Genomic DNA, 10969 nt, shown 5'->3' with positions numbered 1-10969 from the left:
TCCTGGCGTTGCTCAGGGGACCATGTGGGATGCTGGGAATTGAACCCGGGTCGGCCGAGTGCAAGGCAAATGCCCTACCCGCTGTACTATCACTCCAGCCCCTCCTTGTGTCTTCTTTTATTTCTTGAAGTAGCGTTTTGTAGTTTTTTTGTAGAGGTCCTTTACCTCCTTAGTTAAGCTGATTCTGAGGTACTTGATTTTCTGAGGCATGACTGTGATTGGGATTGCCTTTTTCATATCGTTTTCTTCTCTCTCGTTATTTACGTTTAGGAAAGCCATGGAGTATTTTTGAGTATTTATTTTATTGCCTGTGACTTTACTATACAAGTTAACTGTTTCTAGGAGTTTTTTGGTAGAGGCTTTGGGTCCTCTAAATATAGTATCATGTCATCTGCAAATAGTGAGAGTTTGATTTCTTCCTTTCCTACTTGTTTTAAGTATTTAGCTGGTCCTTCATTGGTTGCATACATGTTTAAGTGTGTGATTTCTTCCTGCTGTACATATCCCCTGATTATATAAAAATGGCCTTTGCTGTCTCTTCTAATCTTTTTCAGCCTGAAATCTATGTTGTTGGATATGCCACCCTGGCTTTCTTGAGGGAGTTGTTTGCTTCAACGATTGTTTTCTGTCCTTTGACTTTGAGTCTGTGTTTGTTCTGGCTGTTCAGATGTGTTTCTTGTAGGCAGCAGAATGTTGGGTTGAGTTTTTTAATCCATTTTGCCACTCTGTGTCTATTAAACGGGGCATTTAGACCATTGACATTGAGAGAGATTATTGTCATGGGGTTTTGTGCCATCTTTTTGTAGAGGTTTGTTGTGCTTGTTGGGGTTTTCTTGTCTTACAGTACCCCCTTTATTCCTTTTAAGGATGGTTTCGAGTCTTTGAAGTTCCTGAGTTGTGGTTTATCCATGAAACAGTGTATTGTCCCTTTGAGCTTGAGTGAGAATTTAGCCAGATAAAGTATTCTTGTGAGGTGTTCATTTCATTGAGTTTTTTCACTATATACCACCATTGTCTTTGGGCTCAGGTTTCCTCTGATAAGTCTGCTGTAAATCAAAGGGGTGCTTCTTTGTATGTGATTTCCTTCTTTGACCTTGCTGCTTGCAGCATTGTGTCTCTATCCACAGTATCCATCATTCTGATTATGATATGTCTTGGAGTCTTTTTATTAAGGTCTCTTTTAACTGGTACTCTTAGGGCTCCTTGGATCTGGATGCCTGCATTCTCCAGCTTTAGGAATGTCTTGGCAGTGATATATCTTTAACTACTGTTTTTTCATTGGGGTTGCCTCCTTGTCCTGCTGGTACTCCGATGATTCTTATGTTGTTTCCTGTGTGCTTTCTGCAGCTCATCTTCAAGCTCACTGATTCTGTCTTCGACTGCAATCATTCTACTGTTGAGGACACCCACTGAGTTTTTTAATTTCATCTACTGTATTCTTTATTAGCAGCACTTCCATTTGTAGCTTTCTTATTTCTGCTCCCATTTCTTCCTGGCTGGCCATTACACTTTTTCTTTCATGTCCTCCTTTAACTTACTGGATGTCTGTTCCATTGTTTCTTTGAGTTCATTGAATTTCCTCAGCATTTCATCTCTGAATTCTTCGCCTGAGAGATTTTTTTTGTGGGAATTTCTGAGGAGGCTTCAGGGCTCTTTTCTTTATCCACATCTCGTGGGGGCAGGGGAGGATCTGTGACGTTCCTTCATGTTGCAGTAATAGTTTGGAGTCAGGTCCTTCAGTTCACTATCAGTGACCACCTCTCGCTGCAAGAGAAGATTCTAGAATGGCTTGGTTGATGGTGGTCTCTTTTTTCCCCTTTAAGAATACTACCTATTCGGGGCTGGAGAGATAGCACAGCGGGTAGGGCGTTTGCCTTGCACGCGGCCGACCCGGGTTCAAATCCCAGCATCCCATATGGTCCCCTGAGCACGGCCAGGGGTAATTCCTGAGTGCAGAGCCAGGAGTAACCCCTGTGCATCGCCAGATGTGACCCAAAAAGCAAAAAAAAAAAAAAAAAAAAAAAGAATACTACCTATTCAGTGCCTTATGTGGGGCCACTACTGTAGCTTCAGGGGATGTGCTCTTTTTCACTGGGATTTTTGATTCTTTGTATTCACTGTTATTTTGGTGTTTGGGGGTGAGTATTTTGATTGAAAAGGCTAGTAGACTAGTGGCCTATTGCGATTGGGATAGCTATGATGTCCTCTTCAGAATTAGGTAATGGAGGCTGAGCTGTGAGTCCAAAATGCTGAGAACTGGAAAAATAATTGCAGCAGTGTGAGCGGTTGTCCCAGAGGTCATGCCCACCAGCCGCCTCACCTGTGCAGAGAGTGGCAGGTTGCTTTAGTGCCCGCACGATGTTTGGAGCTCACTTCTGGCACTCCTGCAGCTCACTGGGTTTCCCATGGCCAGGCGCTCCACAGGGGCCTTCCATGCTATTATTTTTTACATGTACTTTTGTGTACATACATGTTTCCCTAGGTTGATATCCCCTTTAACAGCTGAACTTTCAGAATCTGTGGACCTTAATGTTTTAATGGGTCTGGGACCATGTCTACATGTATGTGCACAGGAAATGCCTTCAAATAAATGAAAAGGTCAGGCTTGCAACGTTCCCTGAAGGAATAAGTCAATGAGGGAAGGTTTTGTGTTTCCTTGGATGTGGGAGTTTGGGCAGATCCCTCATAGTGCTTATGATCCAAGGACTATTCCTGGTGGTAGTTGCCCAGACCAGTGTGAGATTGATAGTTGTACTCTTGTCCTGCAGAACTCAGGAACCATCAGAGCCACTCAGCTGGACTCAGGGGCTACCAGGGCCACACCAGATGGTGCTTATGGGTCCATGTTTTATGGGGGTGGGGGGGTTCTCACTCATGGTCTGGTAAATGCAAGTTATGTTCTCTATCTCTTTCAGATCTTTCACTATTTTGCAAGATTAATACTTCTCATCTTGGAATGCCAGATCTACTCTCTATTGTATGGTAGATATAAGACATAGGTGCCTTATTTCTATTTAAAATAATATAGAATTCAGCCTTTAGTCCCTCACCCACAGTCCACATTTCAAGGGGAATAATCTCTCTCATTAGAATGCTTGCAGTTGTGATGTACTATTGATAACTGTGGTGATTGTAGACAGTCCCACCTGGTCCCAGTGGTTTGTATCTCACTTCACCAAGTTCAACAAAGATCTAGAACTCAAGACTCAGAGCAGCATGGTGGTCTTTGAGCTGACTTGTCTTTAGCAGCAAGTATAGCTAGGAAAACATGTCTTGCTCATGCTACTAATTTGCTTCTTACATCCTTTTATAAAAGATTGGATGGCAGCGGAAGAAAGGACTCAATCAAGGAGAAGGAAGATTTACTGTATACAGTGTTGATCCTGCAGATGCCATGGAAAGGGTTCTCTGAATAGCCCACTTATATCTGCTGCCTATAGACATTATTATCTATATGTTAGTGAAAGTTCGGATCATTTATTTTTGCCTACAGAGTTCTCTTAACACTAATGAAGAGTCCACAATGAATTCATTAGAAACCCAGCCCTTGTCTTTTCATTTACTAAAGTTGAGTGTGTTTTCACATTCCCTATGAGTTGCTGAGACCAGGGAAGCTGTTAGTTTTGTGTCTCACTTCCACAATGCTCTAAAGCAGTGTGAGCACCAAGACTGTGTTTCCATGCTGCACAGTAATAATCAGCTTTGTCCTCAGGTCTGACCCCAGAGATGGTCAGGGTCGCCACACTGCCTGACCTGGAATTGAGAATCTATCAGTAATTCCAGAGGGCTGATGGTTGCCTGTGGACCTCCCAGCTTTGGGTGTGTGGCCTGAATGTTGTCACACCCAAACGGTTTCATGATACCCAACAGTGTTGTTGTTCCCAGTGCTGGTAAGCATGGCCATCTGTCCAAGGGTCTGGGTCACTGTTGGCTGCTGTGTCCATCCTGTCTGGACCATGATCTCTGAGGGGAGCAGAGGAGAGTATACATGCGGAACCCCAGATGGGTCTGATGACAGGGAAGGTGCTCACCAGAGCTGAGTATTAATGGTTATCCCCAGGTAAAGTAAATACCGACTACGCAGGAAATGAGGAAGGTGAGGAAGAAAGGAGACCAGGTCAAGGTGAAGCCTTAGACTCTGAGGGCTAAAGTTATGTTATGGAGATGGAAGCGCTGCCCCGATTCTCTCTGTATCTCCCTACCCTGCATGAAGTGGAGTTTTTGCATTCAAATAAGTCCTGGGCACTCAGAAGATGAAGAGCAAAGAGGATTACTGACCTGAGATAGGAGTTACACTGCCTGGTCTCGTGACCAGGGAAACTTGTGAATAAACAGCATACAACGGAGGTTGGGTGGGATCTGTACAGGCAAGATACATCACAGGAGTGATGTACCCTCAATCCAAATCTTATCAGAACCTTTAAGAACTTCATAAAATTGACTTGTGTCCTCTGCCTCATTTCTGAGATTCTTTTTTCTTTTCTTTTTTTTTAATTTTTAGTGAAACACTGGGAGAGCAGTTACAGAGTTTTTGGTTTAAGTCTTGGTCATACAATGATGGAACATCCAACCCTTCACCAGTTCACATTTTCCACCACCGAAAAACCCTGTATCCCCCCCATCCCACACCCCTACCTGTGTGGCTTACGATTTCCACATTACTCTCTCTCTACTTTGATTACATTCAACATTTGACACCAAACCCACCATTATTTTTTTGAGACTTTACCCCAACATTCAGTTCTGTCGAAAAGACATTAGACAACTTGTTTTCTATTGCTGATTATGAATTGCATATGATGATGCACGGCCATTATTGCAGTCACGCGATTTTAGAATACTGAAGTTTTAATAATTTAATATAGAGAGACTCCTACCAAAAGCTGCTGTGTTCCGAGCTTTGTTTCAGATTCTCTGGGATTATGGCTGATAAGCAGCATGATCACCAGCCAGAGGGCTCGTTCGTGGGCAGCAACTTGGGGTTTCATAGGGACAGGGGTTGAGGGAGAGGGGAAAGGACCGGCTCCGCCCCTATCCCATAAAGCCCCACCTTCCTCCTCACTGTGGGCCCCTGCCTGACTGTCCCTAGGCCTCTGGAAGATGGTAGTGGTGACCAAGCCACCGGTGGAAACAGGCCAAGGCACAAAACCCTTTCCCACCTGGGATGGTCCAGTGTTGGAAACCTAATGCGTATTATGGATGCATTTCTGCCCAAAGCCGCAAGATTGATATACAACAATACAATGATCAATCACCCAACCCTCCACCAGTGCAAACTCTCCACAACCAATATCCCATCATCCCCTCCTTTTCCATTTCAGTCCCTACCCTGCCTCTATGGCACACGATTGTTCAGATACTGTCTATAGTTTTGGGGCATTGTTTTGCTTGGATATTCCCACCACCATTCAAACCAGCCTTCTAGGGGCTGATGCAAGATCATCTATTTACCATTCTCACTTTACATATCAGAAAAGACTCAGAGAAATAGCCCCGGTCCCCAAATACCGGAGCCCTGCTTGTAGAAGCTCATGGTTGCTGGGATTCCACCTGGAGAAGGCGGGGAGACTGCACCTGCTCCATCTGGGGCACCCCGATGATATCAGCTCAGTTTAGGGCCCGGAGCATTCTCCAATGTTGTGGCGTCTGCCGGCCAGAATTCTTCACTCTAAGATTCTTGCAATGACTGATGTACTCTGGGTACTGATGATTCTGTACATGGGTTGGTAGACCTGTGGCTGTTTCTCTTCATACACACTTACTCAAAATAGCTTGTCTCTCTGCTGAATCTACACAGCATGTTCTGTTCATTCATGTGGCAGTTGATTACTATCGCCTCCCATAAGAACAAGTGGGGCTAGTTTTCTCTTTCAGAATGTTGGAGAGTCTGGATTAGAAATGCATCACAGTGGGTTTCTTAACCTTGTCATCCACAAGTAAAATTCCTTATAAGTCCAGAGGTTGCTATGCTACATGGAGTGGTGCATATATGTCCTTGATAATCTAACAAGAATGAAACATCCTATCTTTACCCCATTATCACTTTTCTGTAAAAGTTTGTGCACTAGCTCCTTATGGAGCTTTCTCCCATAAGGATCAGAACTGGTACAGAATGGTGTGAGAGTGTCTCCGTATGAAGCTTGTATGGTATTAGAAATGGGGACTTTCAGATAATCACTGTGAATTGGACTTACACCTATTCTGGTGTAGAGGTGAAAACGAACAGAATACAGAGTGGTAAGTTGGGAGCCTAGGGATTCCTCCAGACACAAAACATGTGTGTAAATTGAGTCTCTTTTCTATCATGTGGAACATGATAACCATGTCCTTATGCTAAGCCTATGTAGTATTCTTAGGAATCAACAAGATTGGGCAATTAGTAGAAACACCTTTAAGAACACGAACCATCCCACAATGTTAGGTTCCATTATTCTTGCTTCTTATAGGGTAGGAAATGGAGACTTCTTGCTCCAGAACACCAGGAAGTGATTATGAATGGGTGAGGAGAGCCTCTGTGTGGACCATTAATAAAAAATAGGGTCACACAGATGGAGATTTAGGGCTCTGATCACTAGGCATGCAGTGTTTTGAGGAGAAAGAAACGTTCATGTGTCTGAGAGAATCTTCTCCAGAGAATTCCAGTTCAAGCAGTTAGGAGGAAGCACAGCACAGGTTATATAGTCATAGTAGGGACCTTGCTAACCTTTTTATCTTTTTTAGAATAACACAGTTTCCAAGATTTCTTCTCATTTTCTCTGATTTATTGAGAATGAAGCCCTAAGTATGCTCCACTCCCTCTTTCTCTCCTGCCCTGAGTAATGAATCATGATTCGGTTGTTTCCTCCTTTAATGTGTGTGTTGGAAACCTATATGCTACTAAAACATTTAGTGGGACTCTTACTGGTATGGTAGACTGAAGCTGCTGGGCTCCAAGAAGCAATATATAGAATCCTGGCACCAGCAAAGCAAGGACCAGGTTGTTTAGCTGGTGGACTCAAAGCTGTGGAGTCAAAGCTGTGGGCACACCACATGTGGTCAGTTAGGGCCACAGAGCCCCCTTCTTGCCGTGGTGAATAAGAACCACTGAGTATTCTTACAGTGCCCAGCTGTTCTCAAGGTTTATGTGAGAATGTTAGTGCTTCTATGGGCACATGTGCACTCTCTCTCTGTCTCTCTCTGTCTCTCTTTCTCTCTCTCTCCTTCTCTGTCTCTTTCTCTCTCTCAGACACACACACACATACACACATACATATATATGAGCCATACACACAGAACATATAGTAAAGTCAAGTAAACCAAGAGGTTTCTAGAGTTCATCAGCTCAAATTTTCTAGTCAGACAATTATGATCTGATTTCTTGGAATATTATTGCTGTATACTCTATGTGATGGCGATGTTTCTAACTCCCAGAGAAGTCCTTATAGATGTTAAACATAAAAAATCTATAATTAAAATTTTAGAAACACCAGAGATGGTTATTAGAATATATTTAGCATCCTTCAAGACCACAGATTCGAGAATATTTAGATAATTCCTCAAGAACAAAATAGAGTATTTTTAAGTTAGCTGCCAAAAGTAATCTACTCAACAATCTTTTGAATTCATCAACATGTTAAAGAATTTGATGAAATCAAGCATGAATAGTGATTCAGGAAATACAAAAGGATTAAGTAGACTAAATACTTATCTTAGTACTAAGACACACATCTTTATATTTTGTGATAAAAGTTCCCTTTGCTTATTATATCTTTGTTCTCTGTACAAATGTGTTTTGGAGTTTACCTGAATTTTGCTTACTTGCTTGATAAGTTGCTCACTTTGTAAACAGTTTGTTATTGGTCATGTCTTCTCCTTCATTATTTTAGTTTAGGAAAAGTTCATTTTATATTCTAAAATTTTTTCAGAGAACTGATCACTTTTTCACCAACCGTGTCTTAATTGTGCTGGCACCAACTGTCTAAAATCACAGAAACTTTTACTAATTACTTAAAAGATTGTCCTTTCCCTTGACCTCTATGTTATCAAATCTCCTGGAGTGTTGTTTATTTTTCACATCAGGTGAGTGGCCAGCTGACTTAAATTCTTTGAGGAAACATATAAATTGATACCACTCATATGCGGCATGTAAAGAATAAATAAGGGTATGGACAGTGTCCATTGATAAAAAACCTTGGACACTGGATTAAAGACATGAGACATGATGGGGCAGAATGGGAACTGGTGGAGGGATGGGCAAATGATCATTCTAAGACTGAAATGCAAACACGAAAGTTCATAAGTTTGTAACTGTATCTCACAGTGATTCACTAATAAAAAATGTTTTAAAAAGAATGAGAGGGCAGGGTGGAGGGAAGGTGAGGAGTTGTGAAGTCACAAGGGAGCATGTGTGAAGGTTTAAACACATGGGTGGTGGCCTAAGGAGTAACAGTATGCACCCAAACTATCATTGTCAATCAACAAAGAATGAGGGTATGGGTGAGGTGGAAAGAAGGTGGCACCAGAGGTGTCATAGATACAGGGATAGAGGGTCATGGGAAGTTTGTTGGAAGTTCAGTACAATAACTTATATATCAGGACCATAAATTCAATAACCATTGTAACCTAGCCCTCCTACTTATAATATAAAAATGATAATTAAAGGCAACTGAATAAACTTAACAAAACAATGAAATCAAAGATGTACATTCACTAAGATTCAATTACAATTAACTCAGAAATTATGTTTTGCTTTTTTTTTTTTTTTTTTTTTGCTTTTTGGGTCACACCCGGTGATGCACAGAGGTTACTCCTAGCTTTGCACTCAGGAATTACTCCTGGTGGTGCTAGGGGACAATGTGGGATGCTGGGAATTGAATCTGGGTTGACTGCGTGCAAGGCAAATGCCCTACCTGCTGTAGTATTGCTCCAGCCCAAAACTCAGAAATTATGAACATACACATTAACAACTAAAGCAAATGGACAAACATTTAAAAAATACCATTAAGGAAAATCATGATACCAGTGTTTCTATGGATTCACCACAGAAAGAATCTAAATAATTATAGCAAGGAGGAGAAACTTTAAAATATATACTGTGAGGCATTATGCTTCATTATAATCTATAGATATTTTATAAAATGAAAATGATAGAACATTTATCTTATGAATATAAAAATTTATCCCTCAAAACACCACACCTAAATTTCAGCATTGTATTAATTAATGATAGGTCACAACAGGAAGAATTGATTTCTGGTGAGCAGTAACGGTTCAAAATATGAACCTCAATGCTCCAACCATATTAGCAGAATGAACATACGGCCAGAATGAGATACGGGGATATGATTGGTTAGAGACAGTTTTTGTCTCACTTCTCCTCTGTCTGTGTCACTGTGGGTTACACAAAGCTGTTCACAGGACCATAGACCCCGCAGTAGTAGTCGGCCTCATCTTCTGCTTGGATGTTCTGGATGGTCAGGAACCGATCCAGGCCAGAACCTGATCCCAAGAATCGATCAGGAATCCCGTCTCCCTTGGATCCAACCTGACCATTGGGACCCACACTCATCACAAACCGGGGGCCTTTCCCTGTGCTCTGCTGGTACCATCCCACAACGTAGGTACTGTAGGCACTGCTCACGGTACAGGTGAGCTTTACTGAGGTTTGCAGGGAGGCAGATGCAGAAGGTTCTTGAGTCATAATAAGTTGAGAGAAGGACCCTGAAAACACAGACAACTGTTTAGCATCTTCAGAAGGTCAGCAAAGAAGAACATTACCATTGGAAGGGACAGATAATTTTCTATAGTTTACAATGAAGACAAACACCTCACCTATGCAGTGAAGGAGGAAGGAGAGGAGAAAGAGTGGAGTCCGGGCCATGGTGCAGACACTCAGAACTCTGTGAGACAGGTGTGCCCCGTGTTTCTTATACCCTCAGACTCAGGGGAAAGCAGTTTCATGCAAATGTGCTCTTCCTCTCTGTTCTACTAAACTCATCCTTGCACCTTGTTTCCCTCCCAATGTCCTGGCTTCAAATCTTGCTGCATTGCCTCTGGGTTGGGTCTGACAAGAAAATACCCATGGGGATAGAGAACAACTGGTGGCTGGGTCCAGTGAGCACTGAGCAGGGACCAGATGACAGGTGTTTGATTCTAACAGCCTCCTCCACATCTCTAGGGCAAGGTGCACAGTGCCCCCTGCTGCCTCAGATTGACAATGTCTTTCACCAGAAGGTTGGTGACTCTCACAGAAGTCCCTGTTTCTCTCAGAGCTTGACCTCCTCCCATTTCTGCACAAGAACAGAACTTAACATATGCAACCTCCTACCTCACCTCATTCAATCCTTTTTCACTGGGCTTTCACTGGAATCGATAGCAGACATCCTTCTAAAATGTAATAGAGAAGGGGGTGCAAAAGTATATGGATGATCAGAGAAAAGATAGTACAATCATGAAGTCACTTTCTAGGCTGCTCAATAATCAACATCTCCCATTTTCTACATGATACTCATTAGATGTACCTCATAAACTATAATGGGTGTTTTGGTATTACAAAAAAACAGGATTTCCTGTGGAAAGGGAAGAACAAAATGCACTTTGAAGGGCATATTTCTGAGCTGAAGTAAAGGATAATCAGTAGATTTGAAACTGAGGATTAGAGAGTCTGCAGAGTAGGTTTAAGTGTGGCATGCCCTTTAAGGAGTAGATATCATGAATTTACTAATAAAAAGACCTAATGATTATCTTAGAGGGTAATTCTTGGAGAGAGGGTCTGGACCTAAAGGGAGAGAACAGGAACATACACAAGCCAGTGTTGATACAGATGTAGTAGAGGTGGGAGGTTTTATACTGTAGAGAAGGAGAGGACAGTAGAGGATCTTTGTAGAAACTTAGGGAGATGACACGAAGATAAAGACTGATGCTTGGGGTCAAAGAGATATTGTGGTTGAGACACTTGCCTTGAAAGTGAATTCCTGGTATCACATTGGAT

General features: G+C 42.2%; 1 gene segment (V, D, J or C); it reads right to left on the bottom strand.

Moving 5' to 3' along the window:
- Positions 1-9376: 9376 nt before the first annotated feature.
- LOC129407107 (immunoglobulin lambda variable 4-69-like) lies at positions 9377-9859 on the bottom strand. The segment is given in 2 exon segments: positions 9377-9699; positions 9811-9859. Coding segments are annotated over 2 exon segments (372 nt in total).
- Between the last annotated feature and the right edge of the window lie 1110 nt (positions 9860-10969).

The sequence above is a fragment of the Sorex araneus genome, chromosome 9 (genome assembly GCF_027595985.1).
Source record: "Sorex araneus isolate mSorAra2 chromosome 9, mSorAra2.pri, whole genome shotgun sequence".
NCBI classification, from domain to species: domain Eukaryota; kingdom Metazoa; phylum Chordata; class Mammalia; order Eulipotyphla; family Soricidae; genus Sorex; species Sorex araneus.
Note: the sequence above shows the minus strand (reverse complement) of the source record. Positions and strands in the feature narration are given on the sequence as shown.